The 23,334-nt window shown below is 41.7% G+C and overlaps 1 protein-coding gene across 6 annotated transcripts in view; it reads right to left on the minus strand.

The window, feature by feature from the left end:
• Positions 1 to 7,517: 7,517 nt before the first annotated feature.
• TCF12 (transcription factor 12) overlaps positions 7,518 to 23,334 on the minus strand; it is a 350,911-nt gene continuing 335,094 nt past the window's right edge. For 4 of the 6 annotated variants that reach the window (XM_040620598.1, XM_008706019.2, XM_040620600.1 and 1 more), the window contains 3 exons: positions 19,378 to 19,610; positions 12,707 to 12,860; positions 7,518 to 9,874 (listed from right to left, as the gene is read on the minus strand). In XM_040620598.1, the coding sequence (XP_040476532.1) occupies positions 12,718 to 12,860; positions 19,378 to 19,610 (376 nt within the window). In that variant the 3' untranslated portion in view covers positions 7,518 to 9,874; positions 12,707 to 12,717. The remainder of the gene's footprint in view (positions 9,875 to 12,706; positions 12,861 to 19,377; positions 19,611 to 23,334) is intronic. The other 2 variants (XM_040620599.1, XM_008706021.2) reach the window with 1 other exon arrangement.

Consider the following 23,334-nt stretch of genomic DNA (forward strand, 5'->3'; position numbering starts at 1 on the left):
TGAGCAGCCCTGCAGGCTGAGTCCACAGGACTCCAGGCACCGGGGAGCTGGGGTGGACGGTGCGCGGAATAGGGTACAGGGCTCGCCTCAACACGCACACCTCGTCCTGCCCTGTGCAGCCTGTGTTTTGGAAGGTAGATCTTGAACTAGGAGTAAAGTACTAAACTGTATGTTTTCTAGACTGTGTGTGCTTGGCTGGCTCACACAGTAATATTATTTAGCCAAGAACCCTTTCATCTACGAGGAAGGACTCATACTCATGAAGATTGGAGATTTTGGGGGGACCATCATTTTATTTATTTATTTGATATATATGCAGAGAGAGAGAGAGGGAGAGCACACAAGCAAGGGGGGGCAGAGGGAGAGGGAGAGAGAATTTCAAGCAGACTCTGTGCTGAGTGTGGAGCGGAACACAGGGCTCGATGTCACGACCCTGAGAACATGACCTGAGCCGAAACCAAGAGTCAGATGCCTAACTGACCAAGCCACCCAGGCCCCCCGAAGATTGAAGATTTGAAGTGTAGTAATCACATTGCATCATAACTTTGCGTTAACCTACCTGCCTCCCCAACTAGGCCTTGAGCTCCTGGAAGGTGGGGTGACCCCAGCCAGCGCCCCATGGAGCAGAAGAGCCACCCAGCAGAGCCCTGCCAGAATTCCTGACCCACAGAATTGGGCGACATGAGAAATGTCCTGTAACTGAGTAATTGAATGAATGAGGGAATGGACATGGGATTGTGGCTTGTCTGGGAAACCTGATTTATTTCCACGAAGACTTGAGTCGGTGGCTGGAGCCAACTTATAACAACATCCTGCTGGTTCAACAGACGTCTAAGTCCCGTCTCGGGAGACTCCAAACGGCTTCAAATCGAATTCAGCTCCATTCAGCCACCCTACGACTCTTGCGTGGTACAGTGCGTCGGCTTTTGCTCTAAAGCCCCCAACCACGTGAGGCCTGCAGGGCCCCGGCCCCCCAGCCAGTGGTTCTGGCCTGATGCCCTTAGTCGGATTGTCGCCTTGGTCCTCCCTGTCACCCTCTCTCCTGAGTTAACTGCTCCCTCCTCAGGTCCCGGAGCCTTGGGTCCCCAGCCTGGGGGGCGGACAGTGCTTGCTGGGCCGCCTTGTGATTTCTCATTCCCCTCTTAGCCTTGCCTGCTGGTCTCTGCTGTGACCGTCTTCCGTTCTCAAAGCACCCAGCGTGGCACCGGCCACTTCAGGAGGGAGGGAAGCGCAGGGAGCCCCGTCAGCTCGGCCTCGCTCCCCCAGCTGGGAATGGAGCTACAGGGGACTGAAATCTGTTTTCGTGACTTTAACTTTTTATTACGAACGGTGTCAACCATACAGAATGTAGGGGCGAATACAGGACCAAATCTTTATGTATATTCATCCAGTTCCAACGATTATCAATATTCTGACATGCTTGTTTTATCTACTCTGTACTTTTTTTTCCCCAGGAATATTTAAAAAATAAATCCCAGATACATCATTTCACCCATAAACACTTCAAGAATGTGAGATTGTGATGCATCAGTGAATTTCGGGGTCAAGTGAACCTCAGAAGTCACCCTGTGCTCCAGCAGGCCAGCCTGGGCTGGCAGTGTGGGCGGGGGGCCAGCCGTGGGACCCCCCCCCTGCCCCGGAGGGCCTGGAATGCACAGTGCAGCCTGTAATCAGCTCTCTGCTTCCTCTTCTCCAACTGCCCTCTCCCCCTACACCACACCCCTGTGATTTAGGGACTGTCATTTCCATTCCACAAGCAAGGCAGTTAATGCTTAGAGAGGCTAAGTCACTGGGCCGGCGTCACCCCATCGTGGAGGCGACGGTGGGATTCTCACCCCCTTCTTTGGAACTGCGCGGCCCCAGCTTCCGTGGCTGCACCGCCCATTTGGGGCGACGTCCTCTTCTCAGCTTCTCAAGCTGGGAGCGGTTGTGAGCGCTCCCTTCCCAGCCGTGGAGGGCAGGCTCCTTCGTTTCTCCTGGTTGGTGGTAAATGGTGCTTTTAAAAAGATGGCCTGGTGAGGTTAAATCTTAATCTGAGAGCTAGGTTTTAGGAAGAGGATGAAATGAGTGGGAGATGGGTTTTATGGGGGGGCTTCAAAGCGATCCTCAAAACACACACCATTGGGAACCCTCCTCCCCCACGCCAGGGGCCGCTGGTCCCCACTCCAGCCCTGCCCACGCCGCCATGAGCCTCATTCCCCATTGTATCTCCTGTCCTTTGATGTCGGATAAACCCAATTCATCTCTTTCATATCACTACAAAGGAGCCTCCTAATTACTTTGTTTAGACAGCCTCTTTCCCAAATATTAAACATTCGGTCTTCCCAGGCCCCTCAAGCACTTAGCATCATCCAGGTTATTGCAAAATCCACTTTTCCCCAAACTGGTTGGTAGATGCTTTACTCTCCGCTACCAGCCTCCCTAGGCAAATCTGGACATGTCACCCCCACCCCCGCCACACACACACACACACACACACACACACACACACACATTCTTTCTCTTTGTGAGGAAGGCTTGTGGGAGAAGCTTTGCCCTTGGTGGTGGCACGTCCGTCAGCTAGGCCAGGGCCATCTGCTGGCTGGCGGGGGAACAGACACTTCCTTGAGTGGCCTATGTCCCTCCAGATTCCACCTGGTTGGTACCTGGAGGTACAATAGGCCCTCCTTCTCCTTCAAAAAACCCACTCTAACCCTGGATCACCCTCTCCTCCACGCCATCTCCAGGGCCTGCCACCCTTCCCGAGGTCGGGAAGTCGGCTCACATTGCTTCTTCCTCTGCAGCTATTAATCCCCTTCCTTCCAACCCCTCCCTCCTGGTCCCATGACCCTTCACTACCCAAGGCCACGGGCCCCACCTGAGCTGTGCTCCCCGTGTCGCCCTGTCCTGCTGTCTCTCCGTGACGTAGGCCGGGCTTCCTAGCTTGGGGCTGCTCCCTGGATGTCTCTCCTGTTTCCCCATGAGCCTCGTTGCTCTGGCTGCGCCGAAAACAGCCTGCTCTCCCTGTGCCAATGCGGGGATCAGGGAAGCTGTCAGAAGGGCGCTTGAGCAAAGTCTTTTCCCTTCTTTCCTTCACTCCCTTCCTGCCTTCCAGCCTTTCTCCTTTCTTTCAACTTTTTATTATGAAAAATTTCAAACTTCACTAAAGAGCAGAGCAAAATGAAACGCCACATAACAACTGTCAACTCAAGCCAGCCTTGTTTCATCCAAACCTCCTCCCTCTACCCCCCCTTCTCCCCAGCACTGGGTCACACTGGGGCTAATTCCAGGCACCACATCCTTTCCTCTGCAAACACATCACCATGTATTTCTAACAGGCAAGGACTTTTAGAAAAACAACCACAATATCACTTCTAAAAATATAAACAATTCATTTTCTTAATAGCATCGTGTCCAGCCTGCGTTCAGATTTCCCCAAGTGTCTCAGAGCTGTACTCCTGTAGTTGGTCGGTTTGAATCAGGATCCAGAAAACAAAAGTCACACGTTGAGTAGCGAGACTTAGAGGGGTTGATGGAGGCCACATTTTGGTGTGGACGTGGGGTGGTTGCGGGGGTGGAGAGGGCAGGGCATCCTCTCCATTTCCGCTCTGCTGCTAACCCTCCCGAGCTCATCACCAGCTCGCCCTTGAACCCTCTCCTCCTGTCCTGCTCAAACTCAGGTTGTGGCGTGGCTTCTTTGCGTCCCCACCCTGGTAGTCACCCCTGGCCGGGGGCCTTGTCTCTCTGTACTGACTCTACTATCTTTCCCTGGCCGCACTGTCTGCAACCCCCGTTTGTCTGTCTTCCCGCTGTGATCTCAGCAATGGCAGGGGCAGCATGTGCCTGGTGCACCATTGGGCCTATTAAAAGTGTGCCAGTGGGGAAAGAATAGGTGTGCAAGTCCTCATTTTTTGATTTGCTGCTCCCCCGGGTTGCTTTCATGAGGGGGGGTCTGGAAGCACTTCCTGTGTGCCACGCACCTCTGATTTCCTGTTAATTCTCATAATCCCATGAGCTAGTGTGATTATTATTTATCCCCATCCTACAGAAGAGGAAACTGAAGCTCCGAAAGGTTGTTTAGCCAGGTCTCAGGGCTGCTAAGTCGTAGGTCCCTCCTACCTCACACTGCCCTCCCCACTACCAGCGAAGAGCCATTTGGGCTGTCAGTCCTGGCTGGAAAGTTCTAGAAAATGCCAGTAATAGAGCAAGAGGTCTCCTGCTTCCCAGCTGCAGGGAATGGTTCTTTCGTTCTTTACTCCGGTCTCAGGGTGATGACCCCCTCCCCATCCAACCCTTCTCCCCCAGCCCAATGGAGCTGAGCTCTCCTCTGCCGGCATCCTCAGTCCCCAGCGGATGAGCAAGCCTGGAGCGGGTACTTCAAAGCCTCCTGCCTGACTGTGCCTTCCCGCGCATCATTAGGCAGGGAGCAAAGCAAAAAAATTATATTTTCATAGGAGATGCTTGCAGGAAGGCAGCCCCTCCTCGGCCTGGTTCGTGCTCAGGAGCTGGTTGCCCCAGGCTTGGACGAGGCAGGAAGCTCTCGGGTGCTAGGACCTGTTTACCTGCTTCTTCCTCGGTTTCCTGCCCCTCTCCCTCCACCCTTGGACAGAAAGAAGGTCGGTGGTTCTTGGGAAAGAATGGTTCCTTTGTGTTTGCTTTCTTTTCTTCCTATGCCTAATTAGGAATTATGCTTGGGAATCAAGCTAATTAATCTCTGCCGGCCCGGGGTGAGCTCAAGCTCCCCACGCTATCAGTGTTGATCAATAACTCACTGCCGAGAGTCTGCAAAACAACCCTGCCCCTTTCAGCACAGGCTTTAATGAGGATGAGGTGCACCGGCCTGGGGGGAGCCTGGAATGAGTAGGTGCGGTGGCCCAGTCTGACAGGATGCAGGTGTCCGGGAAGAGCACCCGCCAGCCTGCACCTTTGGAGTGTGAGGTGGCCCCACGGGGCAGGGCTTTCGAACGCCCGAGGCCCGACGTGGGGAGGCTGGAGCATTACTGTGCTGCTTTGAACCACCACCCAATTTCTCTGAGCTGCAAGGGTGGTCAGTGGGAGCACTCCGAAGATGGAGAAAAACCATCACGGCAAATGGCTGGGGCATATTTCGGGTCCCTCCTGCTTGCTGACCAGAGGCCCCGCCACAGCCTGGTCCCAACACTCGGGTGCACCTCGGCCCATCAAGAACCAACCGTCGAGGAGAAAAGACTCAGGCTTGAAGAAAAAAGGGGCTGTTGAAGGCCAGGGCAATGGGAGAAAGCAAAACAAATCTCGTAGGGTTCCCAGGGCCCCTGCCGGGGAACAGGGGAAGTGGCGATGAGGTGCTGTGGAAGCCGTGGCGGGTCATCTCCATCTCCCCTCAAGGGAGAAGCTGTTGGGGAGTTTGCTGTCAGCTTCCAGGGCAGCACCTCTGTTCCTGAGGTCTGTCGTCCCACGTGACTCCCAGGAAATGACTGGCCACAACAGGGACATTACTACCTTACCATTTCTGCCCAACACAAGACCCTCAATGAGCAGCCTTCGTGGACCCCCATCAGACCGCTCGGGACTTTCGAGGCAGCCTGAGGCTCTTCCTGCCTAATCCTTTTTCCTTCTCCCCTTCTTTCACAGGTGTCAGACCTACATCGTGGCAAGGCCATTCCCTGACCACTCCCGATTCCTTTCCTTTCCCACTCCCGGTACTACGGCCAACAAATCCCTCTAACGCCATGTTGGCACCTGCTTCCTGAGGACCCAAACTGACACAGCCGCCAGCCCACACGGTGTGACCGGCCAGAGCCGACCGGCTCACTCTTTTGAAAGGTGAAGGCTTAAAAAATAGTCCTCATGAAACATAGCCATAGGAGAGTGCTGAAAATAAATGTTTCTTTGGATTGCCCCGAAAGAATGTAGACCACTGCAAAGATGGGTCAACATCTCTTGGGGTTGATCGGACCACCACTACCTCTCACAGGATGGTTAAGGAGGAACCATCCTGGGAGCTGGTTTTAAGGAAAGCTACAATTTATTTAAAAAATATTTATCATTTATTGAGTACTTATGTGACAGGAACCATGGTAAGAGCTTTCCATACATTGTTTCACTCAATGCTTAACACAATTCTAATTCCTATCTCCATTTTTCAGGTGAGGAGATGGACCTAATTAGATAAGCCTGGATTTGAACTGAGGACTGTTTGATGCCAAAGCTATTAATAGTCTTTAATCTTGACGCAGGCAAATAGTACACACATGTACACACGACGTGATTTAAATTTTGAGTTTCCATAGAAGAAAAAAATATATGAACCAGAGGAGAGGAAAAACAAAAGAGAAAAAATGGGGTAGAGGAAACAAAAACAAAGCCACTGAATAAAATTGGCCTAAGACATCGATAAAGACAGAAAAATAAAGGCAGGGAGATTTTGTCTTAGTTTTAAATGTCTTGATCTGTTACTAACCATGTGCTCTTGGAGACATACAACCTCTCTGGGCCTCAGTTTTTATAATCTATTAATGAGGCAGTTGATGAGATGGTCTCTAGATGTCATTTCAGCTCTAACATTCTGTATTTTCTTCTTAGAGCTTTTGATTTAGTTTCCTGTTTTGTATAAAGAGAAATCAAAGTACAATGTTTAATTGCTTTCACCATATCCCACAATTAGTAAAATGATCTGTAGAGCCTCCGGTGTGAACAGCGGACTTCATCACAACTAACCAAGAGAAGCATGTGGCCAGGACGCCAAAAGGGTGTGATCACAACCATGGGTATCTTACACACAGGCCCGCCAGAACGTTTGTCCAAAAATGTCTGTCTGGTTTGTCTCGGGTTCCTGCTTGGCATGAAACCCTCATGGACAGTCTCCTTGCATATTTTGGTGGTGATGGATGGGTGGCATTGTGTGTGAAAACCTATATGAAAGCAGAATTTTTTTTATTTGAAAACAGTAAATAATACCAGTCCCTACTTATGACATAGGCTTTTTCTAAGAAAAGGGATATAAAATGTGAAGTATTTCGAAAAATTAATTAGAAAAGCCACGTTTGAGTGTTTTTCTATCTTTGCTTTTCTCTCGATCTGTAAGAGAGTAGATTTTAACTACTAATCACTGCTTGGTCAACCTCCAGAAAAAGGCTAAAAGGCCGCCATCCGTAGAGAGGGCGAGGGGAGAAATACACAAGCCAGGGCAACTACAAAGTCGATTACCAACTGAGTTCCACAAGCCTGATTCTGTCCTGACGGGCTTCCCAGATAACGTAGATAACGCAGATTATGAAAAGCATTGTCAGCCTTAAAAATTCTCACCACACATACAAACCAATTATGTGAGGTGCTAGGCGTGTTAACTAACCCTACTATGGTAGTCATTTTGCAATATATACAGATCTCAAATCATACTATTGTCCACCTCAAACTTACACAATGTTATAATGTCAATTATATCTCGATAAAGCTGGAGGAAAAGAAGAAAAGCAGTGTGGGAGGAATGAGATGGAGAAAAGAACAAGATGCATTATTCTTTAAGAGAGGAATGTAAAAAAACTCACTAGTTTACTATGTTAAAAAAAAGATGGCACATTTATTGCTACATAAATGTTATATACATATTGTGTTTTCTGTTACAGTGACAGAAAAAAATTTTGAACTTCTTGCTGCTGGTTGAAAAGGTTTATCAATAAGACCTTGAATTTGACACAGGATACAAATCTGCAATAAACCAACAATGGAAACTGGAGAACAAGATGAGAAGCAATTCATCTCGGACAATGAGCTCTTACAATACTCCATAGGTACTACACGGTATGCTAGAATCCTACTGTGGTCTTAAAATGCTATTGTAAATTTCTGATATTAATGAACAGGTTATGGTAAATAACCCTACATTTTTACTACCTAATATAATAAAATAAAGTAAGAAATTTTTTACTGAAAACTTTTCGATTTCAAAAATCTAGAAAGAGTAATATTTAGAATTCAAGAAATTTTCTTACAAGATTATTGTATAAAAGACTAGCTACAGTGAAAAATAAGCCAAATGTTTTTTCTTTCTATTTTATGAAGGAAAGCTTCTGGGCATACTGCAAAGTCTAATATAGCGAAAAAGACAACAAGCTCTGAAGAAAAAAAGGCCAGGCAGTGGCGTATGTTCACTCACACATCATAAGCAACAACTTCTGTTTAGCTGATTAACACTGAAATGAAGAACAAGGCCACAGATAGAGTCTGATGTAATTGGAGAATCTATGCAAATTAAAGTAACCAAAAAGTCCACTAAGTTCACAAAAGACGGATTTGTTAGGAATCATCCTGATTGGAGGATCTGAAGTCCTGTCTTAATTGTTTTTGTTCTTTCAAATTAACAGAAATCTTTAAGTTACAGAGTGATTTGGGTCCTTTCTTCTGTGTGCTGACTGCCTTTGTTGATATTGGCCATAAGGAATTATTAAGCCAAGACAACCTTGTTTAGCATGTTTTTCTCTCCCAGGGCTGTTGTGGTGGAAGACAGATTTCATGGAAGTTCAAAGTGATTATGGTATCTTAAAAAACAACTCTGAAGGATTAGAAACGGAGGGGTGCCTTAGTGTCTGTGCTAAGACGGACTGGCAAGCACTGCTTTACGGCTGGTCTGGCTCATCTTCCTGGGACGGGGCAGGTGGTCTGCGGTTGATGCAATCACCCACTGAATTCCTCCCCACTGACCAGCCATCCAAGTGACAGAGAAATAAAGGCGAGGATAAGCAAACACGGGTGACATTGCTCTTGTATTCCATTAAGTAATTAGCCTCAGAGTGGTGTGTTCATTTATCACACTACCTGCCTTGGTGACTACTGGGTTTTGTTACGGTCACCAGAATCACAGCCTGAAAATCGTCTTTGTATTTTAAATCCATTTTGTGCTTGCTTACTTTACAGCTAACACTTTACAAGTACTGTATGTAGTACTTACTGCTTGGAAAACAAAGCAATTTCTAAGAAGTAGATTCTTCCCTTGTAATTTACACTCTTGCTATTACAAGTTTTACTATGAAATCTAGAAGCCTGAAAAGTCTTGGTTATTATTAGAAATAAAGCAATGTTTATTTTGGGGAAAATCTAGGGGACAAAACTTCCCCTTTAAAATCTTAGCTAGGCTATGGTCACAGATGGTCTCTGTTTATCTTTGTAAGGTAAATACGCAAAGCACATAGGGCTACATGAGGCTTCGGGATTGTGACCATAAACTATTCAGATTCAGAGACCAAATATAACACCCACAAAGAGAAAATAAAAATGAATGAAAAACTGAGAGCGCGAGAAATGCTATACCAAGTAATATTTTCCTATTTCATGGAAAACACTATTCATATGGCAAAGGATAGGAGAGGGCGAACAAAAGACTTTTCCCTTCCTTTTTAAGACACTAATAGGTATGCCGGGAATGCTAAGGGCCAATGGTTGTCACTGCTTTGTTCTGCACGTGAACAGCTTTAACGAATGCTGGCATCAGCTGAGTTTAGGTCAGCTTTCCACATTAACTTTTTCCCTTTATATGTAGACCTTACAGTTCCATAACAATAAATAAAATTTGTAGTTACAATGCATTTGTCAATTCAGTTTAGGCACAAGGCAACTTCCACGAAGAGTGGAGAGATCGAGACAGTCTCTGATTGTGCAGAAGCGACACACTGCTTGCAACAAAATGGTATGTTGCAAACACTTCATGGGCTGACGTTGTATCTGACGAGCTTCCTATCTTCACTTCTGATGGAAGTGTTGACCAGTTGCTTTGATCGTAGGATTACATTTGAGTTTCTTGCTTCAAGTGTTTTGTTTTTTCTTCTCCCTCCTAACAGGTTTGTGTCTTCAGATAATCTGAGTTGTCCAAGTCCTTATGAGGAGAGGTCACCTTCTATCTAGCCTACTGATAACTCTGGAACTGTGGCAGGGAGAGCCAAGGGAAAGAACAGAACCAATTAGGACATCATCATTAAAAATAAATACCTCCCCAGAAAAAAACAGGTTGATATTGATATTCCTCATTTATACTCAGGTTTATACTAAATTAGCAGTCTGCTAAATGACTCTTTAATAAAGAGCTTTAGAATTTCTTTTAAGGTGTAATTGAAATGGTGTGGTAAGATTTTTAAAGGAGATCATGTGATTACAGAAATCACAAGATACTGGATTATATGACAGCTAGGGCAATTACGCAAACTTTTACTTCGGCAACATTCAAGTTGCCGGTATCTGAGCTCTGAGGTTCCACTCATCCATTTTTCAGTGGAGAGGCAATGGTAAAGTATACACTTACTGATACATCCAGTCTACCATATTGTCTTACGTCTTCTCTAAACTGAAAGTTTCTGAAGGTAGGACCATTTGGTATTTATTTTCACAACGGTCCCTATTCCTGGTCCACAGAAGGTCTTCAATAAATGTTTGTTCAATGAATGAATGATTAAACTTTACTGGTATTAGTACAAATTTTATACACTTACAGTCTCAATATACATAGTAGTAAACATTGAAAATTTCCATTTTAGCCATTTTTGATGAAAGTAATTTTGTTACAAAAAAATCGTACCTTTCACTTCATTAAACAATAACCGCAGTTTTGTTTTATAATAGAGTTATGCTCTTAGAAATGGGTAACTGAGATATTTAAAGCTACCTGGCCTTATATCACATGGCGGCAAATTATGTGCTTTTACAGTCAGTCATTCTGTGGTCATTTATCAGCCATTTTGGTTCTAGCAGTCATTTTCCTGTTGCCCAGTCTTTTGCTAGCTTTTAATCTGTTATTTGGTTCTATAAAGAACTGAAGGTTATAAGATAAAACCAGACAACCACCTTTATGAAATTAGCAACCAATAAAACATATGTTAATAACACTAACCTATAAACTTTTATGGAACAAAGTAAATTTGCTACATTTCTTATAACCCTGAAGCTTTTTTTTTTTTTTTTTTTTAAGGATTCTTTATCTCTTTGATAGGTGAGAATGCCCAGGTTTAAATTTAACTTAAGTTGGGGAATTTCCTCATTCTCGAGATATGGATAGAGACATGAAAGCTGTATTAGGTACAGAAGCAGTAAAAGAACGGGGGAAAGGGAGAGATGTAAGGTAGGGAGAGAGACAGGAAGAGAGTAAGAGGAAATGGGAACAAGTAGAGAGAGACAGAGGCTCTGTGATAAATATAACAATAACAATTCAATGTCAAGTGATCTTTTCATAGCCTGGTGGCTACATGGGACCTGAGCATAAAAATGACCTCTCATCACTCTTCTTTAAAATGAGTTGCCAATTTAGAAACATTGAAAAACAATGGCATGTTTTTATTTTAAAACTTTAAAGCCTATTTTTGAACAAAAATATTTGTCTTTTAATGATATTCTATATTTTCCACAAAGTATGAAACAATGGCTTGAGTTTTAGAGGATCTTTAAGTTAACTACCTCTTGCCTGAAGTCTCTTTGACATGCACAATCTGTTAGGTTGCTGGATATTTTTTTTGTGGGGGAGGTGGGTTAGTTTTCTCCAGTGTGCTAGTGTTAAGTATAACTGACACTTAAATAATCATATTAACTCTTCTTCCTTTTGTCCCCAAATGATTCTTCAGTTTTGGTCTAGTTTGATCTTAGGGAGGATATATACAGAGGTGGTAGGAACCAAATTCTTCAGGAAAAGGTGAGTTATGTTTGTGGTTTACAAAATACTCTATCAAATTCCAGACTTTGGGCTCAGATGAGATAGCTACAAAGCCGACCAAATTAAATTGCACTTGATATTTTTTTGTGCTCCACACCTCCCATTCATTCACCTTTATTGACTGCTTTTAATGTGCTGATGAAATTGGGAAAAGAACTACACACTGATGCAGGCAGATGATAAGAATGAAGTTCCCAGGTGTATTCCTAATCCATGCTGCTAGTTAAAATGTTTAATTGCGTTCTATATTCATTTCTGCCACCTAAATAACTACAACTTAGGTTGGTACAGATCATGTAAATGTATATATTTAGGGAAAAAGATGATTCACGTTAACTACTTGGGGAACAGCCTCGTATTACCCTTGTCACACTGTTAAACAAAAAATCACAAGGAAGTGAACTGTGTTTAAATTCACGAAGGGAAAGATAAAAAGAACAGTTTTTCAACCTGTAAAATTCCAGAGAGAAGGGCACTGTGGTTCTATCAGGTGTAATACCTTTACATTCCTTAGTAGATTCCAGAAGGTAAAACTGATATGCTTACATGCTTACAAGAGAAGATGCATATTACAAACTTGCACTGTTCATCCAAATGGAAGCAAGCCGTAAAAACTCTCTTGTGCATAAAGATTTCATGACAAGAAGAAGTAGATGGTTAAGAGAAAACTGGCTGGTGACACAGACAAGTATTTCCGAGTAGAGGAATGAGGACCGCGAGCGGCAGCAGGAGTTATCTGACAGATTAGTCACTGCACTGTTTTCTTCTCGGATCAGAGCAGTATTCATGTGACAGCATGTACATGATGACCCAGAGCAGGAGAACCCCAAATTCTTTGTCAATTACAGGATACTATCACACCTTGAATAGTAATTTGATATTAAAGGACACTGGCTCTCTAAGTACGGTTATACAACAGAAAGGTAAACTGTTGGGATTTCAAGTTACATGTGACCTTTAGCGTGACCAGTGTGCCAGAGAATTCTGTTCAAATGTTCTAACTTAGTTTAAGATGAATCAGGTAATTTCCTTGCACTTGCTTTTCATACCCATACTTACCTGGCTGATGTTTACATATGACCCATAGGGTTGGTAGTTTCACTAAGCCCAGGATGGGTTCCTGGCAGTGTGGTTGGCGGCTCTGCCGATACGGCAGAAACTTTTTCTTCTTCCCTTCTCTTAAGGCAGGCTGCTTTGGGGTTAAGGTTCCTCTCTGAAACAGGGAAAAATAATTTTTATTGTTATAGTCGTAAGTTATGAATTAGGGACTCGAAGGTCTTAAACTGAACAAATTGCTCTTATGTTTTCTTTCTATGGGGATTACCACTCTCTGCAATTTCAATCCCACACTGAAAAACATCATACAGAGGCAACAATGATGTGCTCTGCTCATCTAAACCCTCAGATTAAATGAGCCTCTAGGCTTATGTTTTTTCGTATTTGGGGTTTTCTTCTTATTCTGCTTCTGATTTAGTCTTCTAGGGTTTGATTTGATCGACGTCAGCATCTAAAGGTAAAGGCAGTTCTTTTACTCCTTTACTCCAACATTTTGGCAAGTGCTGTCGTTAGGCTACCAAACCCCCTCAGTGTCCTGCTAAGATATGGTACATTGGATTGATATGAATGCTGACATTCTCTTATGTACCTGGAGAGAGACATCTGTGCTTTATCTGGAATTTTATCAGCCTAGAAAATGATAAAAGAGATACCCTCAGCCATTCCTCTATAAAAAATGTGCCAACTCCTCAAGGGAGAGAGGTAGCTGGCACATCATCTTGCTTTTCTACTTTTATATGTAGAACGAGATGACTGAATGGTTTTTTCTACCACTAGAGGTGATTAAAAGGGTGGTAAAAACCTTCTCTACTTCTTTGAATATAAGATAGCAGAGACAACTGGATGGAATTTTTGAAGTGGGCATTTTCAAGAGTAGGGGGTCTTCCCATGTGAAATAAAGGGAAAGAAAATCCATTGGATTGGAGATCCACTGGATCAAAATCCACTTGGGAACGACTTTTCATGGTATCTTTTCCTTAAATGAGTTTTAAGCACAAGATATCCAACCCATGACAGCTTCTGGTTAGTTTTTTGTTTCTGATAATATCATAAAGTATAAGTGAAAACTTGTTATATGTATTTTTATAAACTGATTTAAAATGTCCTAATGAATGTAATATAAAAGGATCACTTAAAATTAGTCTGTAATGAAGGGATGCCTGGCTGGCTCAGTCAGTGGAACATGGGACTCTTGATCTCAGGGTTGTGGGTTCGAGCCCACACTGTGTGTGGAGATTACTTAAAAATAAAATCTTGGGACACCTGGCTGGTTCAGGTGGTGGAGTATAGATTCTTGATCTTGGGGTCGTAAGTTCAAGCCCCCTGCTGGGTGTGGGGACTACTTAAAAAAAAAATCTTTAAAGAAAAAAATCTGAAAAAAAGTCAGTCTATAACAAAAACCATATTTTGTAGAAGTTGTGAATTTTGTTAGATTTTCTGGAAATGGTCAGCTGAATGCAACACAGCCGGACTCTTCTGTTTTTTATGTAATTTTATGTAATTTCTCTAAGCCAAGTAAAATGTATTTGAACATGCATTTACAATACACATTTATAGTCACTTCTGAATTTTAAAAAAGTAGACAAAAGACTTTATTATGATAAACTTAGCTGATTCTATTGACCGATTCTATCATGCACAATGATAAAATTTCATTTTAGAGTCTTATTTTCTCAGCCCCTGCATTTAGGAAAAGACATAAAGCCTCTTCAACTATGAGGAAGATCAATGAAGAAAGAAGGGTACACACTTATTTATTAGGATAAGTAGTAAAATAAAAAGGCATGTTCATCATATGTAAAAATATCAGGAACTGTTTTCTTAACATGTAAATGTGCACCTCTAACTAATAATTAGAGTTTTGTCTTTTATTAGGTGTCATGTCCCTTTGCTGTGCAGGGAGCAGTCTCATATAACAACTGGAGAGATTGAAAAGAGGGCATAAATTAACATGTTAAATCCAAAGAGGAGAAAGTGAGATGTGAAAGTTTTCCAATTGAAACAGGTTCACATTTATCTCATAATAAAACATTGCTCTTAGCTAACTATGACCCTGTATCACACAAGGATTTAGCAGGCATGATCAGAATAGCTAGGAAGGACCAGAACCAAAAACTCAAATTAGGCTAGATCTTGCGACATTTCTATGGTCAAAGAACACTCAGAGCTGTAAAAACAAAGAGAATAAGCTCTAGAAAATGTGAAGTGAGCTTTGATCCAAAAAAGGCAAATGCTAGTGTTGTCTTTTAATACCTTCTGGTGTATGCAAGCAGCCCATGGCAAATGTATTAAGTAGCCAGAAGGCCTGATGTACAGGTAAGCAGACATTACCTGCAGGGCATGAGAAGTGATTGTCTTTCCCACATTCCAATTACAGTAATTCTACTACTGACTTTGGGTATGTAATTGAGGACTTGGCTCTCTTAAAATACCATCTTCTCAATGTATCAAAAGCTCAAGTTTTGGCTAACTGCATAGTCACTTCTTACATTATTATGACTGGATAAATATTTGTTATAATAACTATGTGGACATACTTGCAAGTCAAGAATTTTACATTGTTTCCTTGCTCATATGACTATCTGTTTTTCCTGTAGTTAATAGCTGCCTTGCTTTTCATTTGTTAGTAATGCTAATTTTGTTCCCATGACCCATGCTCCAATAGATCTAACAAATGCCTATCAACATTTTTTCCCCTAAAATCTCAAACATACCATTATTTCATCTATCAATTCCATTTTCTTTCCCTGGAAACCTTTCTTCTGCAGCTAACCAACTTCTATAGATCTACAGATTTTATTTATTTTAGAGAGAGACGGAGAGAGCAAGAGTAGGGGAGGGGAAGAGGAAGAAGCAGACTCCCCATTCAGTGGGGAGCTTGATGTGGGGCTTGATCCCAGGATCCTGAGATCACAACCTGAGCTGATCACAACCTGAGATGTTTAACTGACTGAGCTACTCAGGTACCCCACCATCTTCTATTTTCAATGTGTAGGCACATTGATTTTCTAGGCCTATTAGATCTTGTCATGAGATTTCCTTTTGATGCTATCTTGTGTTAGAGTCTTTGTTTCTTGGATCACATGCCTTTGTCTTATGTCCTTATTTGGCTAAAGCATGTGTTCCAAAAGCTTTCTGAGAGTATGTACATAGGAGGTAAAAATTTCAAGTCTTTGCATATGCAAAATATCTTTATTCTATCTTCACCCTTTGATTAATGGTTTGGGTAAAAATGACTTTTTCCTCAGAATTTTGAAGGCATTGCTCTACTATTTCCTGGAATCCAGCGCTACTTCTCTAGAAGTCTGATGATATTTTGACTTTAAGGGATCCAACTTTTTCATAGCAGACAGATCTTCAGTTAATCTTCTTGTTCTCAGGTAATGCCTTCTCCAATATTAGCACCTTGAAAGAATAAGGCCTTTCAGGGGTTAGGAGCTTTGTGGGACAAAATGATCTGCTTCTTGTTGGTATTCTTCCCTGCTCCACTTAATTTCTTCTGTCTAAATAAGTCAATTACTCTGTCTACTTTTCATCTTACATACATATTTTGCTCTCTCATTTGGATGCTACAATCTTTTCTCCCATCTGTCCTTGTGGATTAATACTATTTTTATTCATTTCAGTGAAGATTTAGCAAGGAGTATTATCAATGAATACATTAAGACTACCATGTATTACCATATCACTGCAACTAACTTAAAATCTCCTAAGGGCAGGGTCTGGAAATTTGGGAAAAGGAAAAGCCTCAGGTGATTCTGGGACCAGCCAGATTTGGGAAGCACTGTCCTAGCTCATTTATCTTCAAACTTACTAAGAGACCAGGAAACTAAAATCCTAATAGTTCTATTGTCCCTAAATTATTATTGGAAGGGAAGTAAGCTGATTGAGCAGACCCGTGAAAATCTGAGGCGTAAATGTCTGATCACTAATCTAATCGTTAATAAAGATGAGAGTAGAAACTTGAAAGTAATATGTAAAAATCTATTGAGGATTAGTAAAATTGTAATGTTGATATTATAATTGTCATAATAGAAAGGCTTAAATTGGCAATGGCAGGGATCAAGTAGAATTTGGTATGCAAAGCACCAAGGCACAATAAGTGCTCTGGTAAAATCTGAAGCTCGGAAGGGGAGCCACTCCTCCAGTTCTTCTCCAGAATACACTGCGGGTTGCCCTCCTGATATAGCCACTTGCCCAGGGATGACAGGTTGTGGCTAGCCAGACTGTAGTCTTGAAGCACTGTCCCAAACCAGAAGGTGAGGAAAAAGAGTGCCAAGAATGCCCATAGTAGTCATGTAAACATAATGTACCTCTTTACAGAAGTTGCTGGGCCCAGGGACTGCTGGGTAGAACCGTTGTAGGGATGAAGAGGCTCTCAGAAGTAAACAGATTACTCAAATAACGCAAAACTGCTGGAGATAATGCCCAGAGAAGACAATGGCCATAATAAACTCTAAAGGTGCTGCCAAAGCAAGGCAGAGGTATGTGGGCTGCATGAAGGGCTCTAAATCCTCTTTGACAGATAGCCATCAGAGTGCCTTTCAAGAAGGATCTTGCATGAATTCCAAGGCTTTTACATTAAAGACATAAAATAAAAGCTCTGGGCTTTGAAGCCCAGAGTCTGAGGATGGGAGGAAGGTAGGCTTTTATGAATACGAAAGCAGCCCCCAACTGAAGTTACAGTCAGTGTATTTTAAATTCTAATCAGTCAATGGCTCCTTATACAGAGCTTTCCAGCACTGCATAGAAAAGTCAGCACCCATTAACAGTGACCAGAAAGTTATAGGCAGTTGGATGTACTTAGTTGTTACATCTTCTCTCAGACTCAGCTCTTCTGCCTGGCTACTTACATGGAACCACTACAAAGTCAAATCTTACAAGTGAATGAATAAGACCCACCCAGGCATGGTGGAGTTTACAACTTTTTTCAAACACAGAGGTATTTCTCATTTTGATGACTTAGATCAGAGAGTACCTCTGATCTTAAACGAAATGTTTTTAAAACAAATGACTCTGTATTCTAGCTCTAATAAACAGTGGGAAGGAAAGCTACACAGGAATAAGTTCTGACACCACTGCTGTCCAGACAGTCCAGGTGGTGACAAGAGTCTTGACAGCAAATGACTGGGTAGAGTCAGGGTAGAAAATATCTTGGGTCTGAAGAAGGATGAATGTACTGGGACCACTAAACACAGATGCCTCACTGCCTTCAGAGTGAGTTAAAAGGTGTCAGACACATTGAAAAAAAAAAACTCTGATAAAGTGACAGCAAATACTGAAGGCTCAAGGAACCACTGATTCTGCCACAGATGAACGGGTGACAATCGGACTGTCTTTATGAGCATCCCCAGGGAGTCTATACATTCTTGAAAATCAGGTTTCATTAACATTTACCCTTAACATTAACAAGCGCTTTAATAGGAGCAAGTATCTGGTTTTAATGGTATATTGGTTATGCATGCAATAATCTATTCATCGTTCTTATTAAATACATTGGAGGGAAGTGGATGGTTCAATTAATTACTACGGTTAAGTTTTCCTGCAAGTGTATTCAAGTTCTCTCAACTCTGGTTTCCTTAGATAGAGTGTTCTTTCTGTGACCAATGCTGAGGGTCCATGGTTATAGTTGGTAAGTGTCTGTCCCACTCATGTTTTTTCTTTTCCAACTTTCTCTAAATAAAATCCCATATGAACATCCAGTAAATAAGAAAGAGTTGTTCTTAATGAAGAGAAGCTAGAGGTAGGGTTTGGAACCCAAAGGCACATCTATAATTCTTTGCAAAAGACTTACGATAAAACATTCGTAACTTTGGATAAGAAGACAAAGAGGTATATGAAAAAAATCAAGCTCAATGGTAAAAACTTTCAAAGGCAGGAAGCTTGTATTAATTGGTAAGATGGGGCCTAGCATATAGGTAATTGAGACAGGAGGTGTGCAATAAATACTTGTTCAAAAAATGAAGTTTCAAAGCTTCTTCAAGATTCCATCAAATTTCTTGAAAGATAAAACAGTTGGGGCCCTTGTCTGAGTCAGCGGTGGATAAGCCTGTAATAAACCATACTTTTGCCCTGGGAAACACACAAGCATGTCAGTGCATATTAGGCCAAGAAGTTCATGGCATTCCCGATCAGGGATCAACAAATAAGTCCTAAGACCATCTTAACCTGGGTATAAAGAACATCCATATGAAGTAAAGCCAGGAGGGGCCATGATCGGGCATCCAATTAATCAGCAGGGCCATTTTAATAGATGGCCCAGGGTAAAGCAGGCGAGAAGTTCAGTACAGAGAATGGGGAAGACGGGAAGGAGCAGGGAGGAAAACAGGTCTGGGCAGGTAAATTCAACAGTGTGGGAGACCAGACGTAACAAGAACAAGAACAAAGGGGCATAAAACACTAATGCTGAGCAGCAGGCAGAGGCTGGCTATTCTCTGCAACATTTCAAAGGACTGTGCTCTACTGGTTTGTGGGAAGCACCAAGCCTATAGATACTGATGAATACTAAAAGATAGAGGTGAGAGAACTACAGAGAAAACTTGATCCAGATGAGGCAGTGGCAGAAGTACTAGTTGAACTTAACAAACAACTTCCCAAGCAGAAGAGCAAGTGGAAAAAGAAATGTCTGCCCATCTAAGGCAGAATAGTTACGTATTTTTGCTGAACCTACTTACCTCTTACTTGCTGTTCTAGACTAAGGATGACTGCCACGGCCTGATGAAGAATAAGGAGTTTTGTTTGGGGTTTTTCACTCTTTAAATGGAGCTGACACATCCGACCAAGCTCTTTGAATGCTTCGTTAATATCCCGCACACGTAAACGTTCTCTGGCATTGTTAGCCATCCGCCTTTCTTTCTCCCTTTCTATCTTCTGTTCTGGGTTCAAATCCTCATCTTCATTAGTACTGCTAGAAAACAAAGTAACGACAATGTCTATTAGATCCCTATAAAATAAGATATACTCATTGTATATTATACGATGGAGATGAAAATTACCTTTAAATTTTACCAAACAGTAGAAACAGTTATACTTAACATGATTACATATATCTTTCCAGTCTTTCTTTAATGCACATATATACACACACATATATATATATACATATACTTGAAATTACACCACATACATTTTCAAAAAATTTCAATTTATTTATTTACTTACTTATTTAGAGAGTGAACACATGTATAAGTGGGGAGAGAGGCAGAGAGAGAGGGAGAGAGAGAATCCCAAGCAGACTCTACGCTGAACGTGGAGCTTGATGCAGGGCTTGATCTCACAACCCTGAGATCACGACCTGAGCTGAAATTAAGATTCAGACACTCAACCAACTGAGCCACCCAGGAACCTGACCGCATACATTTTAAAACGCATTTTCCATTGCACGTTCAGCATAAACACTTCTCCATACTAGGGCAACTCTTTATAAACGTAATTTGAATGACTACATAATATTCTAGTGCCTTGATACTCAGAAAGTGATCAGCACCATCAGCATTACTGGGAGCTTGTTAAAAACACAGACTCAAGTGCTACTGCAAGCCTACTGAATTGGAAGCTACACTTTAACAAGATCCCTGGCTGGTTCATATGTACATTAAGGTCTGAGAAGCACTGTCCTACTACACTAATGTATTATAATTTGCCTAACCTGTGCTCCTAAATATATTCCAAATCACCTCCCTCAAATGCTTTTGTTTTTGTTTTTTTTCTTACCTAGTGAGAAGGAGGAAGAAAAGCTTACGACACAGAATGAGAGAAGTATCTCAGAAAATGACTACTTTTTGTTTCAGAGAGAAATATTGTCAGTGGCAATGATTCTAAAACATGAGTCATGGGGCGCCTGGGTGGCTCAGTCTGTTGGGTGTCTGCCCTTGGCTCAGTCATGGTCTTGGGGTCCTGGGATTGAGCCCTGTGTTGGGCTCCCTGCTCAGTGAGGAGTCTGCTTCTCCCTCCTCCTCTGCTCTCTCTCTTTCTCGTGTGCATGCTCTCACCCTCTAATAAATAAATAAAATCTTAAAAAAAAACCATGAATCAAATGGAACAAGTTTTTTCAAGGACAAATTGGCAAAATGAACCCGAAGCCTTAAAATGTTCATTACATCTTTTTTTTTTTTTTTTTTTAAAGATTTTATTTATTTATGTGACAGAGAGACAGCCAGCGAGAGAGGGAACACAGCAGGGGGAGTGGGAGAGGAAGAAGCAGGCTCACAGCAGAGGAGCCCGATGTGGGGCTCGATCCCGGAACGCCGGGATCACGCCCTGAGCCGAAGGCAGACGCTTTAACGACTGCACTACCCAGGCGCCCCTAAAATGTTCATTACATCTTGATCAGCAATTCCAACTTTAGAAATTTATCCTAAGGATATAATTAGAGATGTACATAGGAATTTATTGTAAAAAAGTTGATCACAGAATTATTTACTTTAGCAACTAATTGGGAGTCCAATAACAGGACACAGGTTAAATAAATCACAGTACATCCAGACAACTGTCTACTATGTAGTTTCTAAAAATTAAGCTGCAGATTGTGCTAATAAGTAAAAGATACCAGACACGAGACTACATACTGTATGATTTACATGAAGCTCTAGAAAAGACAAAGCTCTAGTAATGGAAAGCAGATGAATGGCTGCCAGGGGATGGAAGAAGGGTACCGATTACCAAGGGGCATAAGGAAACTTTTTGGTAGAAATATTCTATATTATTAATGTTGTGGTGATTATAAGACCATATACATTTGCCAAAGGACAAAAACCGTACACTTAAAATTTGGTGTATTTTATTATATATGTATGTGAATTAAACCTCAATAAAGCTGGCAAAAAACAAAGGAAAAAACATTTGAGAAAACTCAGGGACAAATGAAAATATTAAAAATATACTGTTACATGAAAAAAGATATTGTAAAACTTATATCCAGTTAAATTCCAATTTAAACTATAGTTATGGGATATCTATTCCTTAAAAAGTTGATAGTTCAGTTTCTTGTGATTTTTTGGGTTCTTTTCTGTATTTTCCAAATTTCTGTAATGAAAACAGATTAAGTGATCAGAAAAACAAAAACATTTGAGGGAGATGATCTGGAATAACTTTTAGAAAATTCTATTTATATTTCAGAAATAAATGACTGAGAGGAGCCTCTCAGAATCCTGTAATAATATGCACAAAGAATAGATGTTTTCTCCAATAAACCTGAGTACCGTAATAAAGATTAAGTACACAAGAGATTTTTACTAGCTAATTGTCAAGAATTACATACAAATACTCTTTTATAATAGAATCACTAGCTCTTTCACTTCAAAGAAACTTCACAGATCATCTAGCCCAAAGGTTTCCAAATGTGTCCACCCATCAGAATCTTCAGGGGCACTTGAAAAACACAGGTTTTAACAGTCCCACTACCAGAGATGCTGACTTAGTGAGCTTGGGTTGGGGCCAAGACAACCAGTATTTCTAAAATGTTTCAGGATTTTGTGCATTAGGGCTGAGAACTACTGCCAGATCTAGAGAAATCTGTGACTATCCTAGGATCACACAGTTAATTAGTGGCAGTGTAATGACAAGGACCCAGGTAAGTGTTCCACAGAAGCAAGGCTACACCACATACTAAAATTATCATTGTGATAACAGTAACTATAGTACCTTACTGGGTATTTACTGCATGCAAAAGAGTGTGCAAAGGGCTTTATATGCATCATTTTCAGTTTATTTCCATAAGAATCCTATAATAGAAAGTCTCTTTTTAGAGAAAAAAACCCTTAAAGCTCAGAGAGTTTTAATAACTTGTCCAGGGTCACTTGGCAAGTATGCAATGGAGCCATAACTCAACTCCAGGTTAACTTTATTTATCTAAAGAACACATTATTAACCTATTAGCTATCATTAATTACTAAACATTACTGTTATTAGTAAACTGTTATACTGCCTTCTCAATTTCTCATGACCTATATAACAGGGTTCAGCAAACTATGGCCCATGAGCTGGCTCCCTGTTTTCTTACATAAAATTTTATTCAAAGAGCCACGCTCACTTGTTAATGTATTGTCTTTGGCTGCTTTTATTACAATGGCAGAGTTGAGTAGTTGCTACAGAGACACAATGGCCCACAAAACCTAAAATAGATACTGTCTACCCTTTACATGGAAAGTTTGCTAAACTCTGACCTTTAAGATGAAAAGATGATAAGAAGGAAAGATACAAATTATTTCTCTTAACATTCTATTTGAATAATAAAAGTATTAAAGAATTAAGATGCCTCAAAGGAGTAGTCTCTGGATTTCCTGACCCAATTTTTACTTCTTCATGCCCCTCCACAACTGAGTACAACGCATATTAAAATGACACTATTAAGGGACACCTGGGTGACTCAGTCAGTTAAACATCTGCCTTCAGCTCAGGTCATGATCCCAGAGTCCTGGGCTCCCTGCTCAGCCCGGAGTCTGTTCCTCCCACCTCCTCCCCCCAGATCAGGCTCGCTCTCCCTCTCTTCTCAGATAAACAAATAAAATCTTAAAAAAAAAAAAAAAAAAAAAAAAAAGATAGTATTAGAACCTTAAGATTTAATTTTTAAATTAATTTTCAATTTAATTTTTTTAGCTATATCTACTATACTCATTGTGGTCTCCTTTGCA

The sequence above is a fragment of the Ursus maritimus genome, unplaced genomic scaffold (genome assembly GCF_017311325.1).
Source record: "Ursus maritimus isolate PB19 unplaced genomic scaffold, ASM1731132v1 scaffold_35, whole genome shotgun sequence".
Taxonomy (NCBI): domain Eukaryota; kingdom Metazoa; phylum Chordata; class Mammalia; order Carnivora; family Ursidae; genus Ursus; species Ursus maritimus.